The sequence below is a fragment of the Microtus pennsylvanicus genome, chromosome 3, assembly GCF_037038515.1.
Source record: "Microtus pennsylvanicus isolate mMicPen1 chromosome 3, mMicPen1.hap1, whole genome shotgun sequence".
NCBI classification, from domain to species: Eukaryota; Metazoa; Chordata; class Mammalia; order Rodentia; family Cricetidae; genus Microtus; species Microtus pennsylvanicus.
This window is the reverse complement of record NC_134581.1, coordinates 10431213-10445081: the sequence shown is the minus strand read 5'-3', so window position 1 is coordinate 10445081 and position 13869 is coordinate 10431213. Positions and strand designations below refer to the sequence as shown.

Genomic DNA, 13869 nt, shown 5'->3' with positions numbered 1-13869 from the left:
TTTAAAATGAGAAATTTCATGGTAATTAAATTTTACTGTACATTAAAAAATAATGAATAATTTAAAATTTTAAATGTATTGTTTTTGTATATATGTATAACTAAACTTGTAATGCTGTTTTTAGAAAGATTTTTGTTGTTTTCTTATGTTTATTTACAAGATGCATGCAGTGCCACTAAAATGTCTGAGTTTAGTTATGTAAGTGTAATGAAGCCCATATAGTTCACTTTAAAGAAAAATGTAATGTTTAGATGATGTAGACTGTCACCTTTTCTATCATAATGAAATTTTTCTTTCTTTTAGCTTAAGAAAATCAGATCACTACTTGTTGCTGGGGCTGCACAATATGATTGCTTTTTCCAGCATTTACGTTTGTTGGATGGAGCGCTTAAGCTGTCTGCTAAGGATCTCAGATCCCAGGTGGTCAGAGAAGCTTGCATCACTGTTGCGTAAGTGTATCCCTCTCCTGCTGAGGACTTCTGTTTGTTTTTTGCACAGGGTCTTACTATATAGCTCTGACTCCCTGACTGTCCGGTGTTTTTTGTTTTACTCTTTACTCTTTGTGGCTGCCTCCCAGCTCCCAAATACATCACACAGAGACTTATTATTATAAATGTGCAGCCTTAGCTTGGCTTGTTTCTTGTCAGATTTTCTAACTTAGATTATTCCATCTAATTTTTGCCTCTGGACTTTTACCTTGCCTTCTTTATACCTTTCTTTACTTCTTATTTTAGGTATGGCCCCTTCTTTTCTCACTCTTTGATCCTCTTTTCAGATACTCCTTCTAGTTATTTTCTGCCTGCTAGCCATGCCTATCTTTTCTCCTGCCTTGATTAGATCAATAATCAGGTATTTTAGACAGGCAAAGCAGCAAAGCAGCACAGCTTTACAGAGTTAAACAAATGTAACATAAAAGAATGTAGCACAGGTTTGCATCAGTAAACAAACATTTCATAGCACAAGCAAATGTAACACTTATTAAAATAATGTTCTAAAACAGACTATGAACTCACCATGTAAACCAGGCTAGCCTCAACTCACAGACTCCTGACTTCCTCTGCTTTTCCAAGTCCTGGGATGAAGGGTATGCACATTTCCTGGAATGCTAACTTTTTTTTTTTATGAATGACTCCAGTAGAATATAGTATCATGGAATTATTGTTCAGTAAGTAAAGCAATAGCAGGATCACCCCAAAGAAGCTGATATGGGACCCCAGAATCATTTTTATTGTACGTGTGGATTCAGTTATTACGAATTATTATGTCTCTCTTCCTTTCTGTTACTTTTTAAAGTCTTTCTGCTGCTGAAATTATGACACAGTGGTGGAATGCTAAGCTAGTATGTGTCAGGCCATGGGTCCAATCCCTTCCGTAGTCTTTACCCCAACCTTAGAACACCAGCCTCCTGGAGATGTTTTTGGGTTTTTTTTGTTTTTTGTTTTTTTGCCAACTCCATGTGTATAGGAAAATAATGAATGGGTCTAGAACCAGCTATACTTACTTTTCCCATTCCTAATTTGGCTATGTAGTAATGAAGTACCCCATTTCTGATATCTTAGCAAATTCGAATCATACACCTTAGTTTGTCACAATCTATGTGTTCATATTCTTCCCCTGAAACCGCATTTACCATTGCGCTTGCCTGAGGAGTGTTGTTGCATGTGTGGTCATTTAAGTATTATTTGAAGACAGGGAATACAAAACTCCCTCCAGTACATCTTCTAGTTACTGTTGTGTTATTGTTCTAAGGAAAAAAGGGGGGAATATAAAAATTATGGGGAGTGCAAGAAAGGGGAGATCAGGTGGCCTCATTAGCTTGTAGTAGGGAACTCTATAGATGACTTGTATCCAAAGGATGTTACCAAGGTTGCCAGGTGATGCCAATATACCAAAATGATGATATATCTTTGGGAAAACAAACAAAACAGAAATTGATGAATGTAATCTTGGAAAACACAATTAAGGACCAGTAAGATGGTCCAGTGGGTAAGAGCATGTACTGGCAAACTGAATTCAATCCCCTGGACTCAGATGGAAGGAGAGAACTGGTTCCTGAGTGTTGTCCTCTCATCTTGACATGTATGCCATGGCAATCATACATACACAAAATAATCAATAAATATACTTCTCAAAAAAGAACCAAAATATACTTAAAATCAGACTAGGAAAACTGCAGAGTAAATAAATAACTTTTTGCGGGGAATGTACAGTGAAAGCAAAACTGAGTAACTTGAAAGATGGAAATGAACAAAGCAGTCACTGTAGTGGGAGCTGTGGGGCTGCATTCTGCCACCCAGCTCCCGCCACCGGCTAGCTTATGCCCGAAATAACAACACACAAACTGTATTCTTTTAAACACTGCTTGGCCCATTTCTATCTAGCCTCTTCTAGGCTAATTCTCGCACCTGGACTAGCCCATATCTAATATCGTTTGTAGCACCCCAAGGTGCGCCTACAGGGAAGATTCTAGCCTACGTCCATCCTGGGTCGGAGCTTCATCGCACGTGTCTGCCCGGGAGCGGGGCATGGCGTCTCTTCTGAGGCGTCTGCTGCCGAGAGGAAAGCTGTCGAGTCTCTGAGCTCACTTCCTCTTCCTCCCAGCATTCTGTTCTGTTTACTCCACCCACCTATGTTCTAAGCTATGAGCCCAAGCAAAGATGGAGGCTGTGGTAGGGACTCACATAGAGCAAGGCAATCTCACTAAATTAGGAAAACAGATTCAAGTTTCAGAAAGCTGAGCTAGCCAAGATTAGTATACAGAACAGTGGGGAAAAGAGACAAACTGCCCAAGAGCTATAGAAATCGATGTGATCCTAGGTCTAGCTAAATACCGGTCTATGTGTGAAAGCTACAACTCACTGAGGAGTAGGGGAAACCACTGCTTCCCAACATGGAGGCAAACCCCAGTTCCCAGGGCTCATTCAGGACAACTTTTACATTTGACTTTCCAGAATCCTAGTTAGTGCCCAGCACATTCTGCAGAGACTCCAGAAAAGCCCTTGTGCAGATTGGACTAAACCAGCTGCTGTAGGTCTCACCTCTCCCAGGCATATTACCTGCCTGCTGGAAAAGAACGTATACTCTTTAAAGGAAGACTGTAGACTTGAGAACTCTTTTTGCCTAGGAATCAAGAGATTGGAAAACTGCCTGTGTAACTGAACACTAGTAAATAACTCTTTAGTCTTGAATACCTTTTTGAATCAAGAACCTTAATTTTAGGCACAAATTATATCCCAACCATGTATTTGCAATAAGATGGTAAACTGTTGAGCATATTGCAGACATGTAATCTTAGCACTTCGGAGGTGGAGATAGGGGGGTCCAGAGTTAAAGATCATCCTGGGCTTTGAATGAATTCAAGGCCTGCACAGGCTACATAAGACCTTATCTCCCTAAAATAAAACATTAAACAAATAAAGATTCTGTGTATGTTGAAATTACTAATATCACAAGCATTGTCAAAGCTGTCAGTAGTGACGACTTCCTTTCTGAGTGTTTTAACTGAAGCTAGTTAGGGCTAGGCAGAGAGCTCAGTGGGTAACCTTGCTGTGCAGCATTAGGAGTGCCGTGTGTACTTCTAATCTCAGCACTGGCTAAGTGGAGACAGGAAGATCCCAAGATTTGGTGGCCAGGCAATCTACTTTAGTTGGTGATCCCAGGCCAATGAAAGAGAATAGATGGTATTCTTGAGGATGACTCATGAACCTGTTCTCTGTCCTCCACACCATGTACATGTGCACACGTGTACACAGACACACACAATGAGAGAGAATAGATGGTATTCTTGAGGATGACTCCTGAGCCTGTTCTCTGTCCTCTACACTCATGTGCACACGTGTACACACACACACAGAGAGTGAGAAAGAGAGGAAGAATTACAAATGTGGAAAGAAATTGCAGATGTCCTTAAGATTACTGAATTTAGGAGATACTAGAATTTTAGTAATGGATTCTTAAATTCTGCCCCAAAGAGGTCAGAATATTTGTGACTCCCTTCCCCCACAAAAAGTAACTGTACCACTAATCATAATCAAAATAGGGAATGTTTTTCGAAACATTAATTTGTGTAAGATTTGGAACTTAAGAGTAAAATATTTTGGACTTTGGGTTGTTGAGGGATCAGAGTAGAAATATCTGAAGAAAACCCACAATCATAGTAATAATTTTATTGAACGTTTACTTAGCTTTCATAGGTTGATGCTGTGATCATATAGCATCTGTAAATGCCACAGAAATAAATAAAACACCATATTTTGTCTTTGGCTCGCCAGTTACTAGGTGGGAAGAAGAAAAGTTATGATACCTGTAGGGTGGGGGTGCAGCTCAGTTGGCAGGAGTATGAATTAAGCTCTCGCTGGCTTTGAAAAAACGGCACCTCCTAAGTGATGCACAAGTGCAGGTGGTGCAAGAGGATCAGGAGTTCAGAGTCATCCTTGGCTACAAATCAAATTTTATGCTAGCCTTAGGGGTGAACTCTTCCTCAAAATAAACAAATAAATAAAAATTGTCTGTCTTTAATATTGAAATAATTTTTATTTTTCTTTGTAGCCACCTTTCAACGGTTTTGGGAAACAAGTTCGATCACGGCGCTGAAGCCATTGTACCTACACTTTTTAATCTTGTCCCCAATAGTGCAAAAGTCATGGCAACTTCCGGATGTGCGGCAATTAGATTTATTATTCGGGTAGGTTTCTCAGAGATTCCCACCACATCCATATACTTAATTTATTCATATTATTATTAATTTACCTCTAAAAGAAAGATAATTACTTTTGAATTATTTTTCTGATAATAAAAGCAGTACATAGTTAATATAAAACATGTAAATGCAGAATATTGAAAAATATACTCATTTGAATATGGAACACAATCCATATATACAGGTATATTTGTGTACTTGTATATGTAATCACAGATGTTGTAGGTAGTCATTAAAGCAGCAAACAATATACGATGCTATATACGTAGAGATTTTGAAAAAGTTAATTTTATAATTTCATAAAATATCAGAAATGGAGTACTTAATAGCTAAATCAGGAATGAGAAAAGTGCCAGTCCATAGGTGACACATATCCATGCATAGATTCTCTATCTATAATGAGCATTTTAGTGTTTACTTCACTAAAGGAAAGCCCTAACAATTAGAAGTTGGAGGGCAATAACTATTGCTTACTAGACTCCTAAGAGCCGTGCAATTCAGCCAGAATGAAAGCTTGTTTACAGTCAACACTTCACTATAGTTGAGAATGAGTGTACTGTGATCTCACTGACATGTGATTATTATTTCTACACACACACAGCCCTTTGTGTTGACCTCACAGATTTTTCTGGGCATGAAAACAATTTGTCTTCATTACATATTGGTGGCTTCACAACTCTCTCTTGAAAACTATACCATCATCATTATTACTCTGATTTGGGGAATTTGGGTTTCTGTAGATCTGATTTGCAACTCTTTCTGGCTATTCCATAGCTAAGCCCTTGCGTATAAAACACACAGAGGCACTACATGATATGCACAGTGCTTTCATGCTTTTCTAAAATATCTTTTTCAGCATACCCATGTACCCAGACTTATACCGTTAATAACAAGCAACTGTACATCAAAATCAGTGCCTGTGAGGAGGTAAGTTTGAGCGGGAAAGGTTTTTAGTATAAATTTTACTACTAAGTAATACATTTAATTGTTTTTGTTTGTTTGTTTTCGAGACAGGATTTTTATGTGTAGCTTTAGAGCCTGTCCTAGAGCTCGCTCTGTAGACCATCCTAGCCTCTAACTCACAGAGATCCGCCTGCCTCTGCCTCCAGAGTACTGGGATTAAAGGCGTGCACCACCACTACCCAGCTTACATTGAACTCTTAATTTAGTGTAACAGTTATGACTTCTTAAAATTACCTTTTCATTATAACAATGATATGATTTTTCAGATTTTTTACCTTTACTGTCTGTCTGTCTGCGCATGCGCGTGTGCATGGGTACACACAGGAATGCACACTTCTCCTCGTACTCTTGTGGCGATCAGTAGACGTTCTTTTTTTAACCATGTGAATCCTGGGCCTCCAAATCAGTTCCCCAGCCTGGCAGTGAGCACCCTTCCTCACCTAGTCGTCTCTTTAGCTTATGATACAAGCTTTTTAACCACATCCTATTTAAAGGGAAGGGGGATAGAGCAACTGTTGTGAGCGCTCATGTTTAGCAGACTTATCACTTCAGGTGTGGTTTATGTAGTTCACCAATTGCCTTGTCCTTCAGAGTACAGAGTTAGGAATATCTAGAATTCTACAGCTGCACTATTGTATATCTCAGTGCATATGTAAATTATGGGGCTAATGAGTTCACTCTAGAGACTGCAGATGAAACATTTAAGGGTTGTATAAGACAGTAAATAGATAAATTAAGTCTGTTAGTCCCTCTATTTTTCTTTATGATTTCTGGAAAAAAGAACATTCATTCATTTTGAGAAAAGGTTTTACAGTATTTTCAGGCTGGCCTTGAACTCATGATTATTCTGCCTTCAGTTCTTGAGTGCTGAGATTTCAGGTGTGCACCATCTTACCTACCTTGATTTCATCAAAACTTACGGGCATCAGCAATTAAGACCTGAAGGCTAATAATGTATTTCGGTGGTAGAGCATTCCCTAACACTTAAGAATCAAGACCACAACAAATATAAGAACCGTATTTGTATCTTTAGGCCGAGTATTTGTTCATTGAATGTTGGAGAGCAATCCAATTTGCCCTTTGTCATTGGACAAAGACTGGATAAGGCATTATGTCCTTTATGTGATTTAAAATTTTTAGACCAGTTCTGTGGTCAACTCTGAAATCTCAGCAGTCAGAAAATAGCAGCCCATAGTTAAATCTGGCTAACAGCCCATTTTTTTTCAAAACCTACAAATGAAGAACAGAATGGCTGACACTGAGAATTAGAGGGCTTAGGAGAAAACACACATAAATTTGCTTTAAAACCCTATGTGCACATAATTAAGTATAAACAAAAGTTGTAGACAGTCATGTATTTATTGGCTATCCCTGCATATTTCATTCTGTCTGTGTGTAATGTATGTTGGGACTGCACAGCACATGTGAAAGTCAAAGGACTACTTTGTAGTCATGTGTCCCTGCAGAGCCATTCCTTTGGGCTCCATCATAAACATTTTACTTTTAATGGATATTTTGAAATTAAATTATAGGACTTAAAAGTCCCTTTAAGCTATTAAGCATAGTAATATTAAGTCATTTAGATCAGGTTTTTCTTCTAATTAAGGTAATCTTTGTTTTATGTGCATTGGTGTGAAAGTATCAGATTTCTTGGAACTGGAGTTATGGACAGTTGTGAGTTGCCATGTGGGTGCTGAGAGTTGAACCCTGCTCCTCTGGAAGCTCTTCATCACTGAGCCCTGTCTTGTGTGTTTAATTCAGGGGCAAAATGAAGTATTTTGAAAGACAGTGTGAATGTGTTTCTCAGTATGTTTAATTGTAATTTAGCATTTATTTTTCAGGCGTTCGTTTGAATTTTTAGATCTGTTGCTGCAGGAGTGGCAGACTCATTCACTGGAGAGGTAGGCACCCTACACACACATTTTATTCCCCTTCTCATGGCAGCAGTCCTACAGGAGCATGTTCTACGTTGTTTCTGATTTTGTCCTTATCTTCCTTCCTTAGAGCTGAGGTGCTCTGTCCTCCTGTGCTCAGAGCTGTGAATAGCGTGGCTTTGGTGGGTTGTGTGATGGCCCCTTAGGTAGAGTAGGGGATGTAACATCCTTCATGTGGAATTAGGAAAATGTTTTGAAAAGCGTTATAAGAGGTAGATTCCTTGAATTGCAGTCTCTCATGTAGTGAATGGTTTGTCAGAAGAAAGGGGCCTCCTGTTTGAAGGAAGATATCTAAAAAACAAAAACAAACAAAAAACCAAGAATTTGTTGGACTGTTTCTCTACAGTAGCTGACAGGTGTCACTGGACAGCAGCTGTTGTAACTCTGACATGAGGGAGAGTGTGAACAGCTAGTTAGCACTGTACAGGGCTGTGTAAGTATTATTTCATGCTACTTTTATTTTCCAGGCATCAGAGACAGCCTGCATTTTTATGAGTGTATTGCTGATTTTTTGAGTATATTGCTGATTTCTATTTTAATGGAATTCTTCACAGTTTTTTTTTAAAAGAATTTTTTAAAAAGTGTATGTGTGAGTATGTCCATGGATATGGGTACCCTAGGCAGCCAAAGGTATCAGATCCCCTGAGGCTAGAATTACAGTAAGCTATGAGCTGCCTGATGTGGTTTCTGGGGATCAAACTCCAGTCATCTGCAGAAACAGTATGTGCTCTAAACTGTTAAGCCATCTCTACAGCTCTTACAGGTTTTTTTTTTATTTCTTTGTTTTTTAATAGGATTTTTTAAACCATAAGCATGAAGTAATTCAAAGGTTTTTATTCAAGTTTTTGTTTTGTGGCAGGTATTTATGTATTGGTTAGATCAAAGGTTCTCAATCTATGGGTTGCGACCCCTTTGTGGGTTGAATGTTCCTTTCATAGGAGTCACATATCAGATGTCCTGCATATCAGATATTTACATTGCAATTCATAACATTAGCAAAATTACAGTTATGAAGTAGCAATGAAAATAACTATTCATTATTGTTGGGAGTCACCACAACATGAGGAATTGTATTAAAGGGTCGTATAGCGTTAGGAAAGTTGAGAACCACTGAGCTAGATCATACTTGTAACAAATAATTTTTTTACAATTGTAGGATAGTGAAGAGCCAACCATACGAATATTTTTCACCCTCAAATTTATAATAAGTTTTAAATTTAAATACTGAATATTTATTTACCTGTTGTCAGAATTCTATAGAAATAATTACTGTGAGATTTATAGTCACTGAATTATCAGAAGGTAGCAATATATGGGTGATATGTTTAGGGCAAATTGTTAGAAACTCCTATAATCTTTGAGCATGCCATACCTGTCATCCCACCTAGTTGAAGGGTGGGGAGAGAGAACTAAGTCAGTTTGGCTCAGGCTGCATAGAAAGATTTCATCTCAAAGAGTAAAGGGTGGTAGGTATTGTATTACACACTGGCAGTCTCGGCACTCTGGAGTCTGATATAGGAAGATTGTTTGGGGTTCAAGACCTTCCTGGGTTGTATAGCAACACTCTACCTTTACAAAGAGAAAGGAAAAAGAGATAGAAAATGCTACAATCTTAATTATTTCACTAAATACTCTTCCACTTTTCCCCCTCCTTTGGGGTAGATGTGTACCATTTAGGAAAAACTATTATTCGTGGTGAAATATAGTATTAACATAAAGATGCATTTGTTGTGTAGGCATGCAGCTGTCTTGGTTGAAACTATTAAGAAGGGAATTCATGATGCTGATGCTGAGGCCAGAGTGGAGGCAAGAAAGTAAGTCTGTTCTTTATTTTTGTGAAAATTTAATTAAACATACTTTGAGGTATTTTTGTTATTGTTCTTAATGAATTACATTTAGAGATGATTGTATCACCAATATCTCCATTATTGTTTGAAATAACAATTCAGCAGAATTGTTATTTTATCCACTAACTCTTTGCTTGTCATAGAACATTATCATTGTTCTCTTTCCATTAGAGAGTATTCACTTTCATTGTCAATAAGAAAGCTGCATTTATTGAGTAGGTATTATGCTCCTAACACTAAGTAAGGCTCTTGGTGCACCCCTCACTCCTACCCTTTTTGAGATAGGTTCTCACTTTGTAGCTCTGGCTGACCTGACTCACTCTGTGCACCAGCCTGGCCTTGAACTTACACAGATCCACCAGCCTCTGCCTTCTGCACCACCACAGCTGGCTTATTTTTAACTTTTTAATTCTGAAGATATTCCTGAAAAAGTGATACTGTCTCCATAGATGCATCTGAAGTCTTAGATTGGAGGTTCACTCAGGGCTACATGAACTGTTAGTGACACCACCAGGCTGTGAACCGAAACCTACTTTTTCAAAAACCTGCAATTTTTCTACGGGAATTCACTCAATTTACCCGATTTTCAACTGACACAGTGAATCCATTAAAAAGATGTGTGTTTGTGTTCCTCTGGTCATGACAAGCTGTTACTAATGTACTTTTCTTTTCTTTACAGAACATATATGGGTCTCAGGAACCACTTTCCTGGTGAAGCTGAAACGTTGTATAATTCCCTTGAGCCATCATATCAGAAAAGTCTTCAAACTTACTTAAAGAGTTCTGGCAGTATAGCGTCTCTTCCACAGTCAGACAGGTCCTCATCTAGCTCACAAGAAAGTCTCAAGTAAGGTCATACACTTGATAGTTATGTGTGTTCCTCGCTCCAACTACTTCAGTTGAAGAGCTTGCATCTACTAAGACCTTGAAAAGATGACTTGGTTTTACTTAATTTCTTTGGTCTACTGTTAGTGTTAGACCGTATACTAGTTTTTCTATTTTTTTGAGTTTTATTTTAAGAATTTAGTGATCCACATTTTGTTTCTATATGTTCATGTTTGGGAACATTCGACTAATGTGCATTCCTTTATACCGTAAAATCATTGATACGGGTGAATAGTGCATTTCCAGGACACGACATTGGAGGAGTCACATGAGACAGAATCTAGTGTGCTCTGCTGCCTGTATGCAAGTAATAACCACGCTGTCTCTTTCTTCTAAGTAAAATACTTTAGGACGCAAGTGACTGGTAGTGCTGACATTGAGTTTTCTATATGCTAAAAACCAGAGTGAAGAAAGTAACTTGATCTCTGTTTTTTCATTGCCAATTACTTTGGTTTATTGCTAGTTCTTGAAAACACCTGTTTTTAAAGGAAAATTTCTCAACTTTCTTGATAGTTGCTGTTTCATTCTTAAAGTGTTCAATTAAGTCTTCCTACTAAAGCATTTTTTTTTCTAACCTTCCAGTCGTCCTTTTTCTTCTAAATGGTCTACAGCGAATCCATCAACTGTGGCTGGAAGAGGTAATTGCTTCTTAGAGTAAGAGTTATAGCTTATTTTGTCACCAAGCAGTAGCCTTTAAACTGCTTTGATGTGATCTGCAATGAGAAAATATTTTTCATAAACCAGGAGTCGCACATGCACGCACACACTGTGACTCTGTGTGCATGTGTATCAGCCTAAGCTTTGGGAAGCAGTGCTTACCTAGACTTTTGTGAACAGTTTTCCTTTCTGTTTTATGTGTTAAAATGCTGAATAGGATCCACTTGGTTGATTTCACAACCATTAACGCATGCTGGCTCATAGTATGCTAAAACTTCTTTTAAAAACTGAAACTAGGGGCTGGAGAGATGGCTCAGTGGTTAAGAACATTGCCTACTCTTCCAAAGGTCCTGAGTTCAATTCCCAGCAACCACATGGTGGCTCACAACCATCTGTAATGAGGTCTGGTGCCTTCTTCTGGCCTTCAGGCATACATGCAGACAGAATATTGTATACATAATAAATAAATATTTTTAAAAAAAGCTGAAACTAAATTTCAGAGGTTTAATGACTTGGCTCAGACTTCCTGAGAGTAACAAACCTCCATTAATTTTTTAATATTCCCATTTCTACAGTAATTTTTGTATTTTCTAGTAGTCAAGAATAATAATGCTGTCATGTGTTATAGGGTTTTGTTCTCCCAAATCAATCCTAGATATCACCTCTTCAAATACCAAAACAGACTTGTCAGTTTTATAGCCAAAATTCCCCATTTTCCTGTGGGAGAAAATCGAAACAAAGAACTATTCAAAATTACTGACTAAAACTAAAGTATCATAACAAACTGAGGCACTCTGACTTGAAAGTGACATTACTGTGCTGTCCATTTGGCCACTGCTGCCTTGTGGATCATGTGTTGCCATAGACGATTAGCTCATGATAGTTTCCAGTTCTTGTTTTATTGTTTGTTTGCAACAATATAAACACAGGCTTACTTGTTTTCTATAGTGTCAGTGGGAGGCAGCAAAACCAGCTCCCTTCCAGGAAGCCTGCAGCGTTCTCGAAGTGACATCGATGTGAATGCTGCAGCTGGTGCCAAAGCGCATCATGCCGCTGGACAGGCTGTGCGAAGTGGGCGGTTAGGGGCAGGTGCCCTGAATCCAGGTTCCTATGCATCGCTTGGTAAGACAGCCAAATGCATTCTTTCCTGGTCTCAGTGAAGACAAAATGATATGGCATACCCATTTTTATTTCCTTCTTTCCTGCTAGAGATGACCCATGTATCTATTAGCCACCTTGTTTCTACTTTTCCCCATTTTCTTCCTTGTCTTGATTAAACGTTGTTCTTGATTCCACGATTGCCTATAGGATTTTCCTAACCGCACTTATGGCAAACCTACCCACTGGTTATCTATTCCTTTACCTTTGGGGATAAGGGAAAACTGAGGAGACCGTCTGTGTCTAATCAAACTTAGATATGCGTTCCAAATGTTTGTTGGGATTGGTTGTTTGAAGGCTTAAGTCATAAAACAATCCCACACCAGTTCAGAATTATGGATAATAAAAGGATTATTTATTTAAGGGGAAAACTTGACATTCACTGTTCTACAACAGTCCTCTGTGCAAACAGGAATAGAGGAGCCTGAAGCAAGAGAGAGCGGGCATGCATTTTCTGCTGCTTATACAGTATAAGAGACCACGCCTGGTATCTTAAAGGCTATTGGCTGAAGGAGCAGAATGTGCTCCCACGGCAGTTGTTGTTTTTTTCTTTTTCTTCTTGTATGTTTTCAGATCCATCAGCTTTCAAGTTTTAAGGCTGGCTATCCCTGTTGTGTCTCTGTTGCATACTTCTGTTTTCCTTCTGCAGTTGTAGTGATGGTCTGGCATACAATGAAGAGCACAGAGATTTGGGACATGAATTTGTATGTGCTAGAATGGCAGGCACTGTTTTAGAATGATGAAGTAAGGATAGATTTGTCAGTGCATAATGTTGAGACAGGTATTTCCAATTTTTATAAGTATAAATTATAACCTGTTATACACACTGTTATAATACATTCTAGATGACCAGAATCTGGAACAAAACTGTAAGACAACTGTTGAAAACTGAACAGATAAGGATTCATCTAATCTCACATCACAGAAAAAAATAATGTCTAAATATAAAAGCAACTATGGTTGAAAAGTCTTAGATTTTAAGTCTAATGTGAAAATATAAAATCAAGTAGCTGTGAGACAATTTTTGTCACATTCCACAAGAAAAGCTACGATGGCAATGCTTTCCAAATTGAATGCAGATGTGCTTACATAGATCATAAAAATGAAATATGTAACCACTGCTGCCTGTAAACACCAAAACAAATGTTGGATTTTTAACCATGGTCAAACACATGCAATTTAAAAGACTTATAAATATAAAGGAAAGGTTAGATAAATGCCCACTGTCGTTGAAAATGTGATGAACAGGGCCTTATCAAAAACAGTGCTGAAGTGAATTAATATGATACACTATTTTCTAAATGACAATTTTGTGTGTGAAGCCTTTTTAAATGTTGAGAGTTTAGATCCAGGGCCATCAAATTGGCTCAGTAAGTAAAGGCAGCTGCTGCCAAGACTGATGGACTGAGTTTAATCATCAGGACTGACATGACAGAAGATGAGACTTACTACTGTAAATTATCCTCTGACCTCCATATGTGTTCCATAGCACATATGGATAGGGACATGGATACACACATAATATAATAATAATGGTAATAATATTAACAATAAACTTGAAAAGTTTTCCAATAATCTAGTATTTAAATAATAATACCAAGTAATAAAAAAAAACAACCTTCTACCCCAGAATTTGGTCTGTTGTTTTATCTGATTTTCTTTGGAACTAAGACATTCCCTTACTATACCTGTGCATTGTTCACTAAATAGAATCTTGTGCTGTTTA

The 13869-nt window shown here is 38.0% G+C and overlaps 1 protein-coding gene across 50 annotated transcripts in view; it reads left to right on the top strand.

Annotated features, from left to right (window-relative positions):
• Window positions 1-13869, top strand: part of Clasp2 (cytoplasmic linker associated protein 2) — a 192101-nt gene that overhangs the window by 104738 nt on the left and 73494 nt on the right. For all 50 annotated transcript variants that reach the window (XM_075964306.1, XM_075964312.1, XM_075964311.1 and 47 more), the window contains 8 exons: window positions 304-449; window positions 4549-4684; window positions 5556-5626; window positions 7504-7563; window positions 9333-9410; window positions 10123-10290; window positions 10911-10966; window positions 11934-12107. In XM_075964306.1, the coding sequence (XP_075820421.1) occupies window positions 304-449; window positions 4549-4684; window positions 5556-5626; window positions 7504-7563; window positions 9333-9410; window positions 10123-10290; window positions 10911-10966; window positions 11934-12107 (889 nt within the window). The remainder of the gene's footprint in view (window positions 1-303; window positions 450-4548; window positions 4685-5555; window positions 5627-7503; window positions 7564-9332; window positions 9411-10122; window positions 10291-10910; window positions 10967-11933; window positions 12108-13869) is intronic.